Source organism: Miscanthus floridulus, chromosome 1 (genome assembly GCF_019320115.1).
Source record: "Miscanthus floridulus cultivar M001 chromosome 1, ASM1932011v1, whole genome shotgun sequence".
In the NCBI taxonomy this organism is placed as follows: Eukaryota; Viridiplantae; Streptophyta; class Magnoliopsida; order Poales; family Poaceae; genus Miscanthus; species Miscanthus floridulus.
In genome coordinates, this window is record NC_089580.1 from 49,766,537 (window position 1) to 49,781,867 (window position 15,331).

General features: G+C 47.2%; 2 protein-coding genes across 2 annotated transcripts; one reads left to right on the forward strand and one right to left on the reverse strand.

Moving 5' to 3' along the window:
• Window positions 1-8,457: 8,457 nt before the first annotated feature.
• LOC136516136 (DNA-directed RNA polymerases II, IV and V subunit 6A-like) lies at window positions 8,458-12,370 on the forward strand. The gene is made up of 6 exons (XM_066509537.1): window positions 8,458-8,617; window positions 9,381-9,414; window positions 9,507-9,676; window positions 9,750-9,801; window positions 11,830-11,897; window positions 11,985-12,370. The coding sequence occupies exons 1-6, from the start codon at window positions 8,583-8,585 to the stop codon at window positions 12,052-12,054; spliced, it is 429 nt and encodes a 142-aa protein (XP_066365634.1). The 5' UTR covers window positions 8,458-8,582; the 3' UTR covers window positions 12,055-12,370.
• A 380-nt stretch (window positions 12,371-12,750) lies between these two features.
• LOC136516050 (protein POST-ILLUMINATION CHLOROPHYLL FLUORESCENCE INCREASE, chloroplastic-like) lies at window positions 12,751-14,386 on the reverse strand. Its single transcript, XM_066509478.1, has 6 exons — window positions 14,024-14,386; window positions 13,821-13,905; window positions 13,518-13,710; window positions 13,310-13,422; window positions 13,111-13,218; window positions 12,751-13,029 (listed from the first exon to the last, which is right to left on the reverse strand). Exons 1-6 carry the CDS (start codon window positions 14,203-14,205, stop codon window positions 12,910-12,912), a joined length of 801 nt encoding a protein of 266 aa, XP_066365575.1. The 5' UTR covers window positions 14,206-14,386; the 3' UTR covers window positions 12,751-12,909.
• Window positions 14,387-15,331: the final 945 nt, after the last annotated feature.

Consider the following 15,331-nt stretch of genomic DNA (forward strand, 5'->3'; position numbering starts at 1 on the left):
CACTCCCACTCTCTCACAGGTCCAGACAAGCAGCACGAGCGGTAGCGTGCCCATACGCCCAAGGCAGGACACTTCGACACATCGTGTGGTAGCACTACAGGTTATTTCTGTTTTATTCGTCGTTCATTGGTTTTACATTCCTCAAAATTGCTTATAACAATGCGGTGAAAAATTATAGGCCCAGGTGCATGCGCTCGAGGAGCATAAGGCTAGGGTGGAGGAAGAGCGACAGAGGGAGCGGGATGCCGAGCGACAGAGGTGGGAGGCCGAGCGGGCGAGGTTTGACGCCTTGGCTCAGTACGTGGCAAGTCTTGGCGTCACGATGGGTCGTCCAGCGCCACTAGAGTTGTTCGCTCCTCCACCGCCTTACCCATACCCACCTTACTCATACGTGAGTTCAACTTCTCTAACAAAAGCTCTTTACTGTGCATGTCGGCCATCGTGCCGTTGATATGTGATGGGAGGTCTTCGTGCCGTTGATATATATGTGTGCCGGCCATCGTGCCGTTGATATGTGGTGGGCGGCCATCGTGCCGTTGGTTTTCTTGCAGGTTTTGGAAACCCCACCGTGCAGGGGAGGTGCTGCCGAAATTTTGATGTGTATAGGCTTATATTACAATTTTATACCTAGTTCTGCAAATTTTGACTTGTCTACGCTTAGATTACAATTATATGCCTTAGTATTACTATAATTACTAATTTTTCTTCTCCTTTGTGCAGAATCAATCGGCGGGTTCGAATGATGTGCCTGAGCAGCCGCCGTCGGGAGGGTCGTGGCACCAACCGTATCCACAATTTCCGCCGCATCAGCAACCGTCGGGAGGGTCGGGGTACTAGCCGTATCCACACCTTCCGCCGCAGCAGCAGCCGCCGTCGGGAGGGTGGGAGCCTTGGGGTGAGCCTGTTGTTCTTCATCATGTATTAGCACTTGTGTGAGATGAACTTAGCACTTTGAGATGGACATGTGTTGTTGGATTTGAGATGTTTAGATGGATTATAATGTGAGACATGTGATGTGGATGACATATTTGTGATATATGTGATGTGGATGATGTGTTATATTTGTGAAATATGTGTTGTTGAAGCTGGAAATATAAACAAAAATAAAAAAATGCTCTCTGGACTCTTTGCCGAGAGTAGGGCTCTCGGCAAATCTGCCTCTTTGCCGAGAGCTTGGTGGTCGGCTCTCGGCAAACCTATTTTTTTTTTAAAACCACCTCGGCCGCAAATCTTTTTTTTAACAATTCTTTGCCGATGGTCGCTCTCGACAAAGAAGCTGTCACACCATTAGTGGTCGTTTGGCCGTTACTAGGGCGCGCCAGTTTGCCGAGAGCCTTGCCATTACTCTCGGTAAATATTTTGCCGAGAGGGGCTCTCGGTAAAGAATCCTTTGCCGGTAGATGTTTTGCCGACGGTTCTTTGCCGAGAGCTGCTCTCGGCAAATAGTTTGCCGAGCGTCAACTCGTCTTTGCCGAGAGCTTCGGGCTCTCGGCAAGGGCCGGGAGTCCGGTAGTGTCGCTTTATGGAAAGTCTAGATGCGAGCAATACAAGATCACTTTATGGCGTATGATCATACTCCTATGGTCGGCCGAAATATGGTCGGCAGTCTACCTAGGGGTATATCCAAGGTAGTAGATTATCGGTAGACAGATGCACAAGCTACAAACAAGATGGTGACGCAAGACAGACATGAGGTTTTATCCAGGTTCAGCCGCCGTGAAGGCGTAATACCTACGTCATGCGTCTGATTGTATTGCTGTATGTCAATGAGAGATATTTTTTAGAGGGGTCCCCTGCCCGCCTTATATAGTCTGGGGGCAGGGTTATAGATCTGAAAACTAATCCTAACTAGTTACAATTGACATAGGTGGCCGGATAAGGATTCATATTCTAGCCGATCAGGATCTTGCTTAATCTCCAAGTCTGTCTTGATTCCTTGCGCGGGACTCCGAGCAGATTGGTCGGGCCGCGCGTCGTCTTCTAATGGGCCAGATCCCCTGGTCTGGGCCGGCCCAAGCCTAGCCGTAAGGGTATAGGGGTTAATACCCCCACAGCTAGTCCCCGAGCACCATGTATTATGTTGCGACACGTCGTTCGATCTTCTTCAACTAACACGATCTGTCCTCATGTCATCTCCAACTGGCTAAAACATTGACCAAGCAAATGTGTCAGTATTCTGGTCAGCACAGAGAGCAGTAGACCACAATTATAGCCAAAGATTTCGGTTGTCCGAAGAATGCACGATGCTCTAAAGAAAAAAGAAAAAGATTCCTTTCCTGATCAAGTGTGCCCACTTGTATTTCTGAAAAGAAATGTAAGTGACCCTTGTATAATAGTAGTTATGGACAACAGTCAGAGCGTAGGGGTCGATAAAATAAGCACATTCACCGCAAGGTGAAGTGTGCCCACTTAGTCCCCGAACCTGGTAGTTGGTGACGCGGGCACGTGGTGCCAGGGTCTAAAAAGAATTTCCACTTAAGTTGAGAATCCAATCGTCGTACAAGCGATACGAGATGCACCGGCAGGTGCATCGTACCGATGTAGTCCCCGAGCTTGCTGGAAGGCGAGGTATCAGCCTTGTAGCAAGGTCTAAGTGAGAAAAAATAAATGTCTCTCAATCGCCATAAAGCGAACCTTGCGTAACCTGGATAAAACCTCTAGATGCCAGCAATACAAGCTAGCTGAGGAGTATGATCTTCCACCACTAGATCGCGATCCTGCAGAACCCTCCTCGATTTGTCGTTCGGACACGACTTCAGATCCTGCAGAACCCACACGGAGACGGAGATGGAGACGGAGATGGAGACGGACTCGTGAACTCCTGATCCAGCCTTTGATTCCGATTCCAAGACGTCATGATCGAGCACCGTACGTATATCCCGCCCATAAATAGGACACGTACGGGAAGTTAAGGTCGGTGGAATCAATCATTCAAGACGCCCGGCCGCAGAAGAACGAGCGGCGCCGTGGACAGACAGAGAGATCTCTCGATCGAGTCCAGCTCGATGGAACAGCATGACGACGAGCAGCAGGACCTGGCGGCAGTGCCAATACCAACAGCAATAACGCTGATCCCCGACGACGTTCTCGCCGACGTGTTCCGCCGCGCCTCGCCGCGTGGGCTCGCCGCGTGCCGCTGCGTGTGCAGGGCATGGCGCGCGCTCATCGACGACCGCCGGCTGCTCCGCGCCGACCGCCTCCCGCTGTCGCTGGCCGCCCTCCTGCTCTGCCTCAACGTGGAGTGGAACCGCCCGGAGCTGTTCGCGCGCCCCGGCGCTGACGTCACCGGCTACCTGATGCCCCGCCGTACCACCGGGATCGACGACCACTGCAACGGCCTCATCCTGATCAACCACGACGTGCTCAACCCGGCCACGGGCCGGGTCGTGCGTCTGCCCGAGTGCCCCCCGTCTCCGCTCTGGGGGTCCAAGCTTTTTGTTCCTGAACCGCTATCTCGCCTTCGATCCCGCGGAGTCACCGCACTACCAGGTGTTCTGCATCCCCATGGTGCTTACTCGCTATCGCAAGGCGGAGCCTGCGTACAGGGCCATCTCGCAGTGTGAATGGCCACCGTCGCCGTTCGTCCTCAGCGTCTTCTCGTCGATGACGGGGCGGTGGGAGGCGAGGTCGTTGGTCCGACAAGGTGGAGCCGCAGGAACGGTCGACGACATGGATGTCCCAATGACATATGAACATCTGCATTCAGCGTGCTGGAGGGATGCACTCTACGTGCATTGCCAAAACGATTTTGTACTGAGGATATCATTGTCAGAGCATACGACGACGTACCAGGTGATCAAGCCACCAAGAGAGCTGGAAGACAAAGAATGCAGTGGCGGTCGTCTAGGGAGGTCGGAGAAGGGAGTTTACTTTGCATCCTTTGATCGCGAATCGCACCTTTGCGTTTGGATCCTCCATGACGACTCCTCCTCGTGTGGTCACATGGAATGGATACTGAGACATCGAAGTGCTTATGGGCTAGCCCTGCCGAGCTCACCAAGATCGTCCTGGACCTTACACAATGCTTTCCGATCTGAAGATGGCAACGCCGACGCACAAGAATGGGATTCTGATGACGATGATGGTGAAGAAAGTACTCTCCACGCCGAATCGGAAGAGAGATTGTTTTCATGTTCACGGAGGCACAGTCCAGAGAAGTGGCGTACGCGTACCATTTGAAGAGCTCTAAACTTGAGAATTTGGGTAAGCTGTTCCCAAAAGACGGCACAGCTACGCCTGGCTGTATTACCTTGATGGAAAACGCTTTCCCGTACATACCTTGTTGGATCGGAGCGCCCTAGGAAATTTCAATAACTTTTTTGTGTGTCATATTTGACTTTGTATGTACGGTCTTGGATGCATATTTTTCACCGGGAACTAGTAGGGGTGCATGTGTGGTACGCACGTTTCTTTGGATGTGGTATGCGACAAATAACAAAAAAAAAAAAAATCATATATGCCACTGAAGAAAACCTGTATCCCGTCAATGCCACTATTCATATATTCTAATCTCTTTCGTGTCACTATTGATCATATTCCGATAGTTTGGCTTATAGACATCAAAAAGACCAATTTGCATGTCCTCTCAGTTGGACACAAATTTAGTTGCTCCCTTTTATGTACCCTAAGTGAGCACATGATGCAGATTATTGTACTAGTATAGTACGTAACCTTGGAACCTTAGAAAAATTTGTTCACTTGAGACCTAGGTACGTACATATGAGTGTCATCAGGCTTACCCCTCCACAGCCGTTGGCACACTCGCAACCGAGCAGTAGCACGAGCACAACTAGCCGGTGCACCGTGGGAAAACTAACAATATTGCACGGCCCACATCGCCCACACATTGAGCAATACACATAGTCGATAGCCCAGCAACACATATTTGCTCACTGATGATGGTGAAGTACTCTCCACACCGAAGATACTAGGATACAAGAGTGGCTTGTTTCCAATACTTGGATTCCATCCTTGTGGAGAGATTGTCTTCATTAGGACTTATAGTGGTTTTTGGTTCGAACCCAATCAAAGTCGTAGAAGAGTGAACCTAGCGGGTTGGAATCGGCGAGTTCCACGGTTCTCGATGATCTAGACGGAACTTTTATAGTCTCTTGCTAGCTCGGTTCCTTGCGTCGTCCTTGGTCAGACTCCTTGAGATGTGCCCCTGTGCCCCTACCAATAGGCTCGCCATGCATGCCTGCTTCGCGGCATTTAGCGTCAGTGATAGTGATTGGCGCGACCACGATGACAACATCTACAGCGGCGATAGTGGCAAGCTCCATGAGGCCAACAGCGAGCTACAGAAGCGCGGCGGTCCGCCGCTGCCGACAGTGATGCTGCAGCGACTACGCGCCGTCTCTAGCTGCATACGACGAGCTCTAGCTGCCTCTGGTTGGGTGCTACAGCTCCAACAGAGACGGAGGGAGGATGGCCAGCCGCGGGAAGAAGCGCCTGTGCAGCGAAGCGATGAGTGTCAGGCTATCAACGGGTTACCCAGCTTGGAACCATACCCAAACCAGCCCAGAGATGGCTTCTGAAGTACAGGGCTAGTCTTCGTGGCAGCACGGCCTAGAGGAGTGGCGTACCATTTGAAGAGCCCTAAACTTGAAGATTTGGGTAATCCGTACCCAAAACATGGCACACTTATCACTGGCTGTGTTACTTGGATGGAAAACGTTTTCTCGTACACACATTGTTGGATGGGAGTTGTAGGAAATCTCAAAGAAAATTCCTAATTGCATATCTTTTCTTATTTATGAGGAATAGAGAAAAGACAAATGAAACTATGAGAATGTGTGAAGAAAAAATTCAGTGGGGACTGTCCCTTGGGGCAGCCGTGCCATGGATTGACATACATGTCCATGCATGTACAATCATCAGATGCATAGAGAGCTTTAGCTTTTCATCCTAACTGCTAATATCTTGAATTTACGACCGCGCTGCTGCTCCCGCACCACCACAGACTGCAACGCAACGCCATGCTGCACCGCGCCCGAGCGCTGTCTGCTGCCTTCCTATCTCCCCGCCGCCACTCACCACTCACCGCCAAGTTCTTTGCAGCGATACGACATGGTCCACGACCAATGCTCCGGCGCAGGCGTTCTTCATCGTACCCAGCCCCCCTGCCACCATCCTCCTTCTCTACGGCATCCGAGCACCCTTGCTGGCTACCGCAGTTATCCAGGTAGGTCGTGGTCGTCAACGATGACGTGTTTCAAGTGTTTCAGGTATTTCAGAAGTATGTTTTCAAGTGTTATGTTGCCTATGTTGCAATGGCTATATGCACATGTTGCAAGCATATGTTTCAAGTGTTTCAGGTGTTTCAAACGTATGTTTCAAGTGTCTGGATATTGCAGAAGTATATCTAGATGTTGCATAGCATGCATGTTGCAAGTGTATGTTTCAAGTGTTTAATGTGTTTCACACGTATGTTGCAAATATTTTATCTGATGTTGTAAAAGTAGATCTAGATATTGCATGCGTTTGCAATGGCTTTCAAGTGTTTTTAGGTGTTTTTGCAAGTGTTTTAACTGCTTTAGATGTATGTTGCAAGTGTTTTATCTGGATGTTGCAAAAAGTAGATCTGGTGTTGAACATGCTTTCAATGGGACCACCTGCCGTAGCCGCACTATTGCAGCTGCTGGGGCACCACTGAGCGGGCGCAGACGGTCCACGCCCACATGCGTGTGGGAAGCAAAGGACGCGCGAGGGGTCTCCGCATGCTGTCTGTTGGGCGAGCGGTGCGGGCCCCGCTTGGGCATGGAAAACGGGTGTAGGTGCGAAAAACGTGGTGCTGGCACTGGGCGTCCATCCGGACGTCCGGGCGCTAGCAATTACCCCTTGAATTTATGCAACAATCCTATGCGTTGGTTGAATGTGGTAGATACATGCATGTGAATCCATGGTAGGTCTCCATGTCCATCCCATGGGCATAATAGTGCAAGAGGGTCACATGTGATCCATATACTCAATTCTGTTCAAAATGTTTGCCATATTTGACCTCATACGGTCTTGGATGCATATCTGTGACCGCTAATTAACTTCTTCTAGAATAAATTACCAAAATAACTAATCATAAAATTTCATTGTAAGTATTTTTCAATATAGCTAAATGCATCAGCGGCATCTGAACTTATCAAAGGGTGCCACTTAGGTTCATGAATTTTGTAAACACATTTATAGGTCCCTAAACTTGTTATGTGGTGCACCGCACATCCATAAACTAGTAAAATGGTGCATTGCAGGTCCATTTTTTTTATCATACCAACTACTGTGGTGCACCACTTGAAGTTTAGGGACCTAAAAATATGTTTTCAAAGTTCGTGGATCAAAGTGACACCCTTTGATAACTTCTGGGGCCACTCATGCATTTAAGTCTTTTCAATACAACTTTACACATATAGCATACATTTTTAAGTAAAACAATTTAAAATTTGATGTTTTTTGTAGTCTTTAAGGTTTGACTAAATTGATCTTGTAGCAAACAACGTGCTTTTTAACAGAACGTGTATATTATTTTTTCTATTCTATCTATCTATATGTATTATATACTAATATATGTATTAAGTTCAAACGAAATAATGTAACGTACAACACATGATAATAGATTAATGTAGATACATTTTTCATTTAGAAAAAAGTGCAAAATGGACCACAATATGCTGTGTCCAACATGACAAATATCTTAACTTCAACTTCAGTACAACCTCCGGCATCGGGAATGCTTCAACAATTTTTTTTTGCGATGATATAACTTTTTCAACTAATATAGCACATATCGATCGATGTATTTTTCTGTTAAAAAAATATTTGTTGGATGTATGAAAATACTACATAAACTTAAATCCATGAGCCGCTCTATGCTCATGTTGCGCACCAGCTGAAGGTGTCACGAGCACCTGTCATTTAATCGCCGGTGACACATGCACCTGTCATTTCACCGCTCTGCTTATCAGCTATGCGTGCTGGTATTAAAGTCGGCTGAAACTATTTTTTTTATGAGAGAAAAATACTGTAGATTCTACTTAATAAGTCAGCTGATAAGTTCAAACGAACAGGCCGTTTACAGTGTTTTTCTCTCATAACAAATCAGCATCAGTTGGCTTATTAGCCTCAAAACCATCCGTCGAATAACTCCATTTTTTTTCTACAGTATACACAAAGGGTCATTTAGTAATTTCTTTCCACTAGAGGCTGACGTGATTTCTGATTCTAATAAAACATAAAAATTCGTGGGGATATTAAGGATAATATTTGGTAAGTAGCTCAATCAAACAAGGCGAACTGTCTATATAGCATGGTAAAAGATAGAATACCTTTTTTTCTAATATATAAAAAGTGAATAAGAAAATAAGAAAAAAGTAATACGTAAAACGTTACCGGAGCAGTGCAAAATTTTGTGTTAAGATTCGTGTTACGAAGCGTAGGATAGCCCAGACGCCCACCCCCATTTTGGTCCGGACTCTGGTAGTCTGGTCTCCCCTTTCCGTCCAGTTTCCTACTTTCCTCTCCTCCCCGCAGCCGCACGGCGAAAACCCTAGCAAACAAACCACCGGAGCAGCGGCGCTTGCGCGGGCGGAGCCATGGCGGACGACGATTACAACGAAATCGACATGGGGTTAGATCTCTCCCTCATCCTTCCTCCCCACTCTGGTGCTTGTCTCGCCAGGTCACGCAAAGGTTAGCGGAGCATTATTAGGTTTTATTTGGATAGGCATAATCTCCGTTAATCCCCGCTCATCCTCGACGGAGCCAACCTTCTCTCTTGGTTTATGGGCAGCAATTGGGTCGGTTGGGATTGATTTCTCGCTGCTCGTGAGAGTATGGGGGTCGGGGTTGGAGGAGCGGGTTTAGAGTAGAAAGCTGGGGGTCTTGTTGGAATTCATTCATATCGGTTTTCGGCAATAAAAGGTGCCTTTGGTTAGTTGATTGGCCGAGTTTATCCTTGAGTTAGGGTAGCAGCTCCCCTCTGTTCTTGGTTATCGCACAAGCACAACTCCCCTCCAGTGAAGGGTGATACCTGTACCTTTTGTTTGTTATCAATTTCGGAAATTTAAGGGTGCCACCGTTCTATATTTGTGTCACCTTCCTTGGAACTGTGACAATAATGCAGGCTAAGTTGGTTGGTTAGAACTTAGAGGTGATAAATTATTGGCTCAAATGCTTGTCAGGTTGCTTTAGTCACTTTGCATGGTGTTGTATGTGGGTATTTAAATTCGACAAACTAAGGGATATTCATTAATATTGGTAGACGTAAAAACGGTGAATACCATTTCTTTGTGTTTTTTCTGATGACTCAAATGTCTATTTTTATTTATACACTAAGTTTCACATGGTTGTATTATTGGATTTACGATCTTACTGTTCTTTTTGTTATACAGCTACGAGGATGAGCCCCCAGAACCTGAGATTGAGGTGCAGACACATTACTATTGTTTTATTCGACTTTTATGCTTTATAGGAAGAGCTTATATGACCAATACAACCAATGTACTTGTGTTGAACAGGAAGGGGCTGAAGAAGAGCCTGAGAACAACGAAGATGCCCCTGATGATGTCATAGGTGGAGAGGGTGAAGACAAGGAACAGGAAAAGACCAAGCGTGAGCGTAAAACAACAAAATACATGACGAAGTATGAACGTGCGCGCATCCTGGGTACACGAGCCTTGCAGATAAGGTTAATACTTTAGAGTATTGAACATGTAAAAAAGCTATCTTCCAACCTAATACTAACCTTTAGTCTTTTGCAGCATGAATGCTCCAGTCATGGTTGAGCTTGAGGGAGAAACTGACCCTCTTGAGGTGAGGTCAAATTTTGTTTTCTGTAGATTTTAAATTGGAACTCTTCAGATTTACATTTACCTCTTCTTGTTCTCCATTCATTCCAACAAAACTTAAATAGTCTTTTCAGAGTGCACTTTTGCTTTAAAAAATGAAGATTGATTTCTGAATGTCATATGATAATTAGCTGTGACAATTTCTTATTAGATCTACAGGGAAATGGATATCGGGTTCATCACAAAAACATTTTATATTTATTAACATATATCTGTTTGAGAATGCCCCGTATTGTACAAATGAAACTAATTATGCTGTAATAATGTATCATAAATACAATCAATCAGCAGAAATGAAACTAACTGATTTTTTCATTTCTTTTCTCAACTAGAATATTGGGTAGCTGGCATTTCCTTTTATGTTGTCTGTTAGTAGTTTGAGATGAATTGTGCTATTTGTTAGTTTTAGATGTTATTATGCCATTTAGGGCCTGTTTGGATGATGCAGTTTTTGAAAACCATAGTATCACAAAACTGTGGTTTTGTAAACCAAAGAGACACAAAACTATGGTTTAGAAAATAAAAAAGAGGTCATGAGGAGAGTTTCTAAAACTCTAAAAAGACAACAGTTTTGACAAGACCATGGTTTTAGAGGCTACAGATTTGTTGTATCCAAACACCCAGTAGGCTTTTGAAAACCATAGTATTTGTCCAATACTTAAAAAAAAAACTTTGAATCCAAACAGGGCCTTACATGTATTACTTTTTCTGAATAATATGGCCTATTGATTTGGCTTTTAGTTTAGACAAAAGAGGAAAAAAATGGTAGATCAGTTTGATGGCATGATAGCCAAGCATACTTTGGATTTGCTGGATGGCTTATGAATATGTCTACCTTCTTCTGTGTCATTCCCTGCGGCATCTCATACATATTGGTCCCTATGTGTTTACTAATTTGTGAAAAATTTCACTATCTCAAGTCTCAACATAGGTAACATTTGCATATTGGGCTTGCATTAGACCTATGCAAGACAGCCCAAACCAGCATAAACATGTGCAATGTCTTGTTGTTTGGTTCTCCTGCACAAACAAGCTACGTTTGGTAAAATTATGTTTGGTCGCGTATATTGTGTTGCATGTAGTCACCTCCGTGTTCTCATGTTTCTAGTAGAGTATTGAGCGATAACTGCTGTGCTGAAGCTTCAGCTAGCCAGATTGACTTGAAGAATATTAAGGTTTCTAGCTTAGAGAGATAGATACAGTCTTGGATTTCAGAAGTAGAAGGGGCTTAGCTTAGAGATAGCAAACAGAGGGGATATATCTCTTCTTCTTGAATAACTTAAGAACTCAAAGCAGTGCGTCCTTGTTTGGAGCATTTCTTTTCTATAGAAAAATAAATGGATGCCTTCTTGCTATGGATTTCTGAACCTCAATACTTCTGAACACGCCTAAAAAAAGTTGTTCTCCTGGTCTGCATATTTTGCTTGCGGGTGATCATTTGCTCAAGGTTTATAGCTTAACAAGTTTTCACTTTTGTATTTGCTAATTTAATCCCTGCAACAAGCCCTGCTCTGGACTTGATAAATAAATCAATATTTGGAATTAGCCTTTATCATAGGTTTCATGAAATGATAGTGGGTTTTCAATACTTAGGCCTAATTCATAGAGAGGATTTGGGGCTAATCTTTTCTTTGCTCTACATATAGCGATTTCAATCAATCTTTAAACATTTGTGGTTGTGGGTTTATACTTCAGTCCCTCCATCTCATTTATACGCTTTCACTTTTTTAGCCTTCTGTGCCAGAGAATCATAGATAGTACCATCTATACTGGGGTGTTCTTGAAGCATGTCATTGTTGACTTTCTACCTCCCTATGGATTAAACTCATTTGAAGAAAAGGACTTTTATAGCTTTAAGTTAATCAAATAGAAAGCATGATAAACTGTAATGTAAATGAGATTCAACCTTAGTGATTACCTTTCAATGGTTACAATCACTTTTAGTTTTTATACCGCGTACTCTAATAATCCATATTTGTTTGCACAACCTTAGATTGCGATGAAGGAGCTGAGAGCGCGCAAGATACCCTTCACGATCAGACGGTACCTACCTGATGGAAGGTGAGTATTTTCTAGTGAAAAGCCCTCACTTCTTTTTTTGAACAATTTTACTATATTCTCCTTGTTAATTACTTTGTTTTAAAACAGCTATGAAGACTGGGGAGTAGATGAGCTCATTGTGGAGGACTCCTGGAAACGCCAGGTTGGTGGAGACTGAAGATGCTGATCTACTCGGCATGGAAAGGATATGTGGTGCAGCAGGACTTTCCTGTAGTTACAAGTCTCTGTTGCCTCTATGAGTGGATGCTGTAGTGAATGAACCAAGACGAAATGTTGCTATGTTTCCATAACGTCTGTGGTTGCCTTGAACTCTGGAACCGTAATGCTAGCATGGTTGGTGGTTGCATTATGCTTGTTTGTTTCAGTTTCAGACATGCAGTTGCAGCGTTTATGTGAAAATACCTTCTGTAGCCAAGTGCATGCTTTGTCTGCCTAATCTGATATTGGACGTGATCAGTGTTGTTTGTGCCAAAGGTTGAGAGCTGTGCCCCCGATGATTCATAAATCGATTGCTCTTCCATTCATGGGAAGGTCTTTGTAAGCTTTCCTGTGTGTCGTATCTTACATTTGATATTGTTTGTATGGAGTTGTGTGCTATATTTTCATTGTAGCTTTTGACTCGGAAGTTGTTAAGGAGTTTGAGGAACAAATCGAGTAACGGAGTAAGGGTAGTTCACTACGCAGCTGAGCAGGAAGTATGCAGATTTGCGATCCATGCTGCTCAGTTTAGACTGGTTTGTATTAGAGTTTGCGATGATGGATCCCAAGTGTCCACAACTGTTCTTGTGCAATTCCCAAGTATGAGATCATATCCAGTTATCCACTGCTCTAATAGTGCAAGTAGGAGATCATCTTGGTCACCGATGCGGTTTTACTGTTGTAGTCTGGTTAAACACATACAGGTATGCTTCATGTATCACGTGATGACAAACTTGACAGACATTTGTATACTGATGATAAGATGTATGAATCACGTTTGCTGCCTCCCTAGGATTGAATTGAAGCGCCTCCTTCATTCCTCGGAATCAGACTCAAGGGGGCAGGAGCCGTCGTCGACGGTGGCCAGCGGGTCGAACATGTCGGAGCCGGGGTCCATGCATCCGCTCACGATGTCCAGCTTGCACCGATCCCCCTGCAATATTAGCGCAGGGATACATACACATGAACACCAATGAATGAATGACTAGAGAGCAGAGCTGCGGCGAGAACCCACCCCCTCCTCGAGGTAGCCGTCCATGGCGCAGCTGGTGATGGCGATGTTCTCGTCCGGGTAGATGGCCCGGTCGCAGGCGCCCTCCATGTTGAGCTCGTCCGCCAGGCCCTGCAGGAGCACACAGTCAGGTCCAATTGGTTCAATCGTTTGAATTTGATTGATGTCCATGCGGCCATGCCTGCACCCAGACAACACCCACCTCGTTGAAGAAGCTCAGCGGCTTGTTCTGCCATGGCTTGGGGACCCTGAACTTGAGCGTGTACGGCCCGTCCCACTCGGCCCCGTTGGTGAATGAGAAGATCAAGCTTATGGCTGCACGCACGCAGGCGCAGGTGCAGCAAATAAAATCAGCAAAAGGCAACAAACCAGCAAGCAACGACGCGAGATGGACTGGCCGGGCGGCTCACCGTGCTGCGGCACGCGTATCCTGATGGTGTAGATGGGCGGGTCGGCTTTGCCCCGGACCTGCAGCGTCATCTGCCTCGGCTCGCCGCCACACATGATGGGCTGGTTGAAGCCGCCGCTGAACGCCACGCCGAACACGTCGTTCGGGGCCATCTTCGTCGCCGCCGGGTTGTAGAACAGGGTCAGCCCTTCGCCCTGCCAACAATTCCATGCATCGATCAGCGCTAGCAGAAGCAGGATCCGATCGAATCCCATCGAAAATAAACATCATAATCCATGGGCATGGACTCGACACTCTGACTCACCGGCGAGGGCGGGAGGCCGTTGGCGGTCTTCCAGAACACCGGCGCCCGCCCGAGCTCGAACTCCGCCCACGTCGGCAGCGACAGCCTTGCAAGTCGGAAGCCATGTCCAGCAGCAGCATGCCAGCATCAGTCAACAAAGCTACAACTACAAGAGCAGCGATGGCATGCAGCCTCTAGTTTATTTGTTACAGCCAGGCACTTACCCCTTGTCCTGCTGCTCTACGGCAGCCGGCGCCGCCGTGGCAGCAGCGGCGGCGCGAACGCTCGCGGAGGAACTCCGCCGGCTGGTGACGACGACGACTCCTGCACGGGCCGGTTGCCGGTGGTGGATAGCCGCGGCGCCGGTGCCGCTGCTCAGGCGGCTGCAGGAGGAGAGCGTGGCCATCGATCCGTTCGCCGTCGTCCTTGATTGATTGGCTGTTGCTTGCAACTAGCTTGTTGCCAAACTGTAGCTCAACTGACCGCCGGCGAGATAGATAGTTCCGGGTGGCCGCGTTAGGCCGCCGGCGTATATAAGGATCCGGTGGATGGGGAAGCGGGTGGACGTGTGTGGTGGGGAGGTGGCAACGACAGGGAGGCTCTGGACTGGATGATGCCATGCCATTGCCCACTGGCTTGGTGGGCTGCTTGATTTTTCCCCCTTTTAGCCGCGGGAAAAAGACACAAAGCAAGCTATATGGTTTTCACGGGTAAAATATCTTCTCTCCAGCCTCAAGTGGTCATTGGTCAAAACTCACTACTCGAAAATATCCTCGCTTTATCTCTCGCCTCTCAGCGTTATTTTTTTTCACTTGTTTTCTAGGAGTATTTTCTGTTTTCTACTCAGTGCACCTTTGGTGTATTATCGTGGTTTAGAATAAAACACTGGTACAGAAAACTTAACCATGGCGGGCAAAAGAGCTTAACCGAGGCGGGCAAGCCAACCACCTTGGTGGAAAGGTCACGTTAATCATGGCTTTATCTGAGGTGGTCCAAATGCTCGCCTTGGTTAATCAAATAAAAAAAAGAAAAAAAGAAAAAAGCCTGCAGCCCAAATCGGGCCTGGATCTGGGTATGGATATGTCGTCGCTCGCCGGGGCTGCGTCGCCGCGTCCCGCACGTCCGCTCGCGCGCTGGAGCCGTGTTGAGCCCGCGTCCTCCCCGCCGGATCCGCCACCGGCGCGCTCGTGCTCGCTAGATCCGCCGCCAGCAGACTCCTCCACGCCGGATCGGACTCCTCCGCGCTGGATCCGCCGTCGGCGGGCTCGTGCTTGCCGAATCCACCACCAGCGGACTCCTCCTCATCGGATCCGCCACCGGAGAGCTCCTCCCCGCCGGATCCGCTGCCGGCAGGCTGGTGCTTGCCGGATCCGCCACCAGCAGACTCCTCCTCACCGGATCCGCCACCGAAGAGCTCCTCCCCGCCAGATTCGCCGTCGGCGGGCTCGTGCTCGCGCAGATCTGCCACCAACAAACTCCTCCTCGCCGGATCAGCCACCAGTAGACTCCTCCTCGCCGGATCCGCGGTGGGA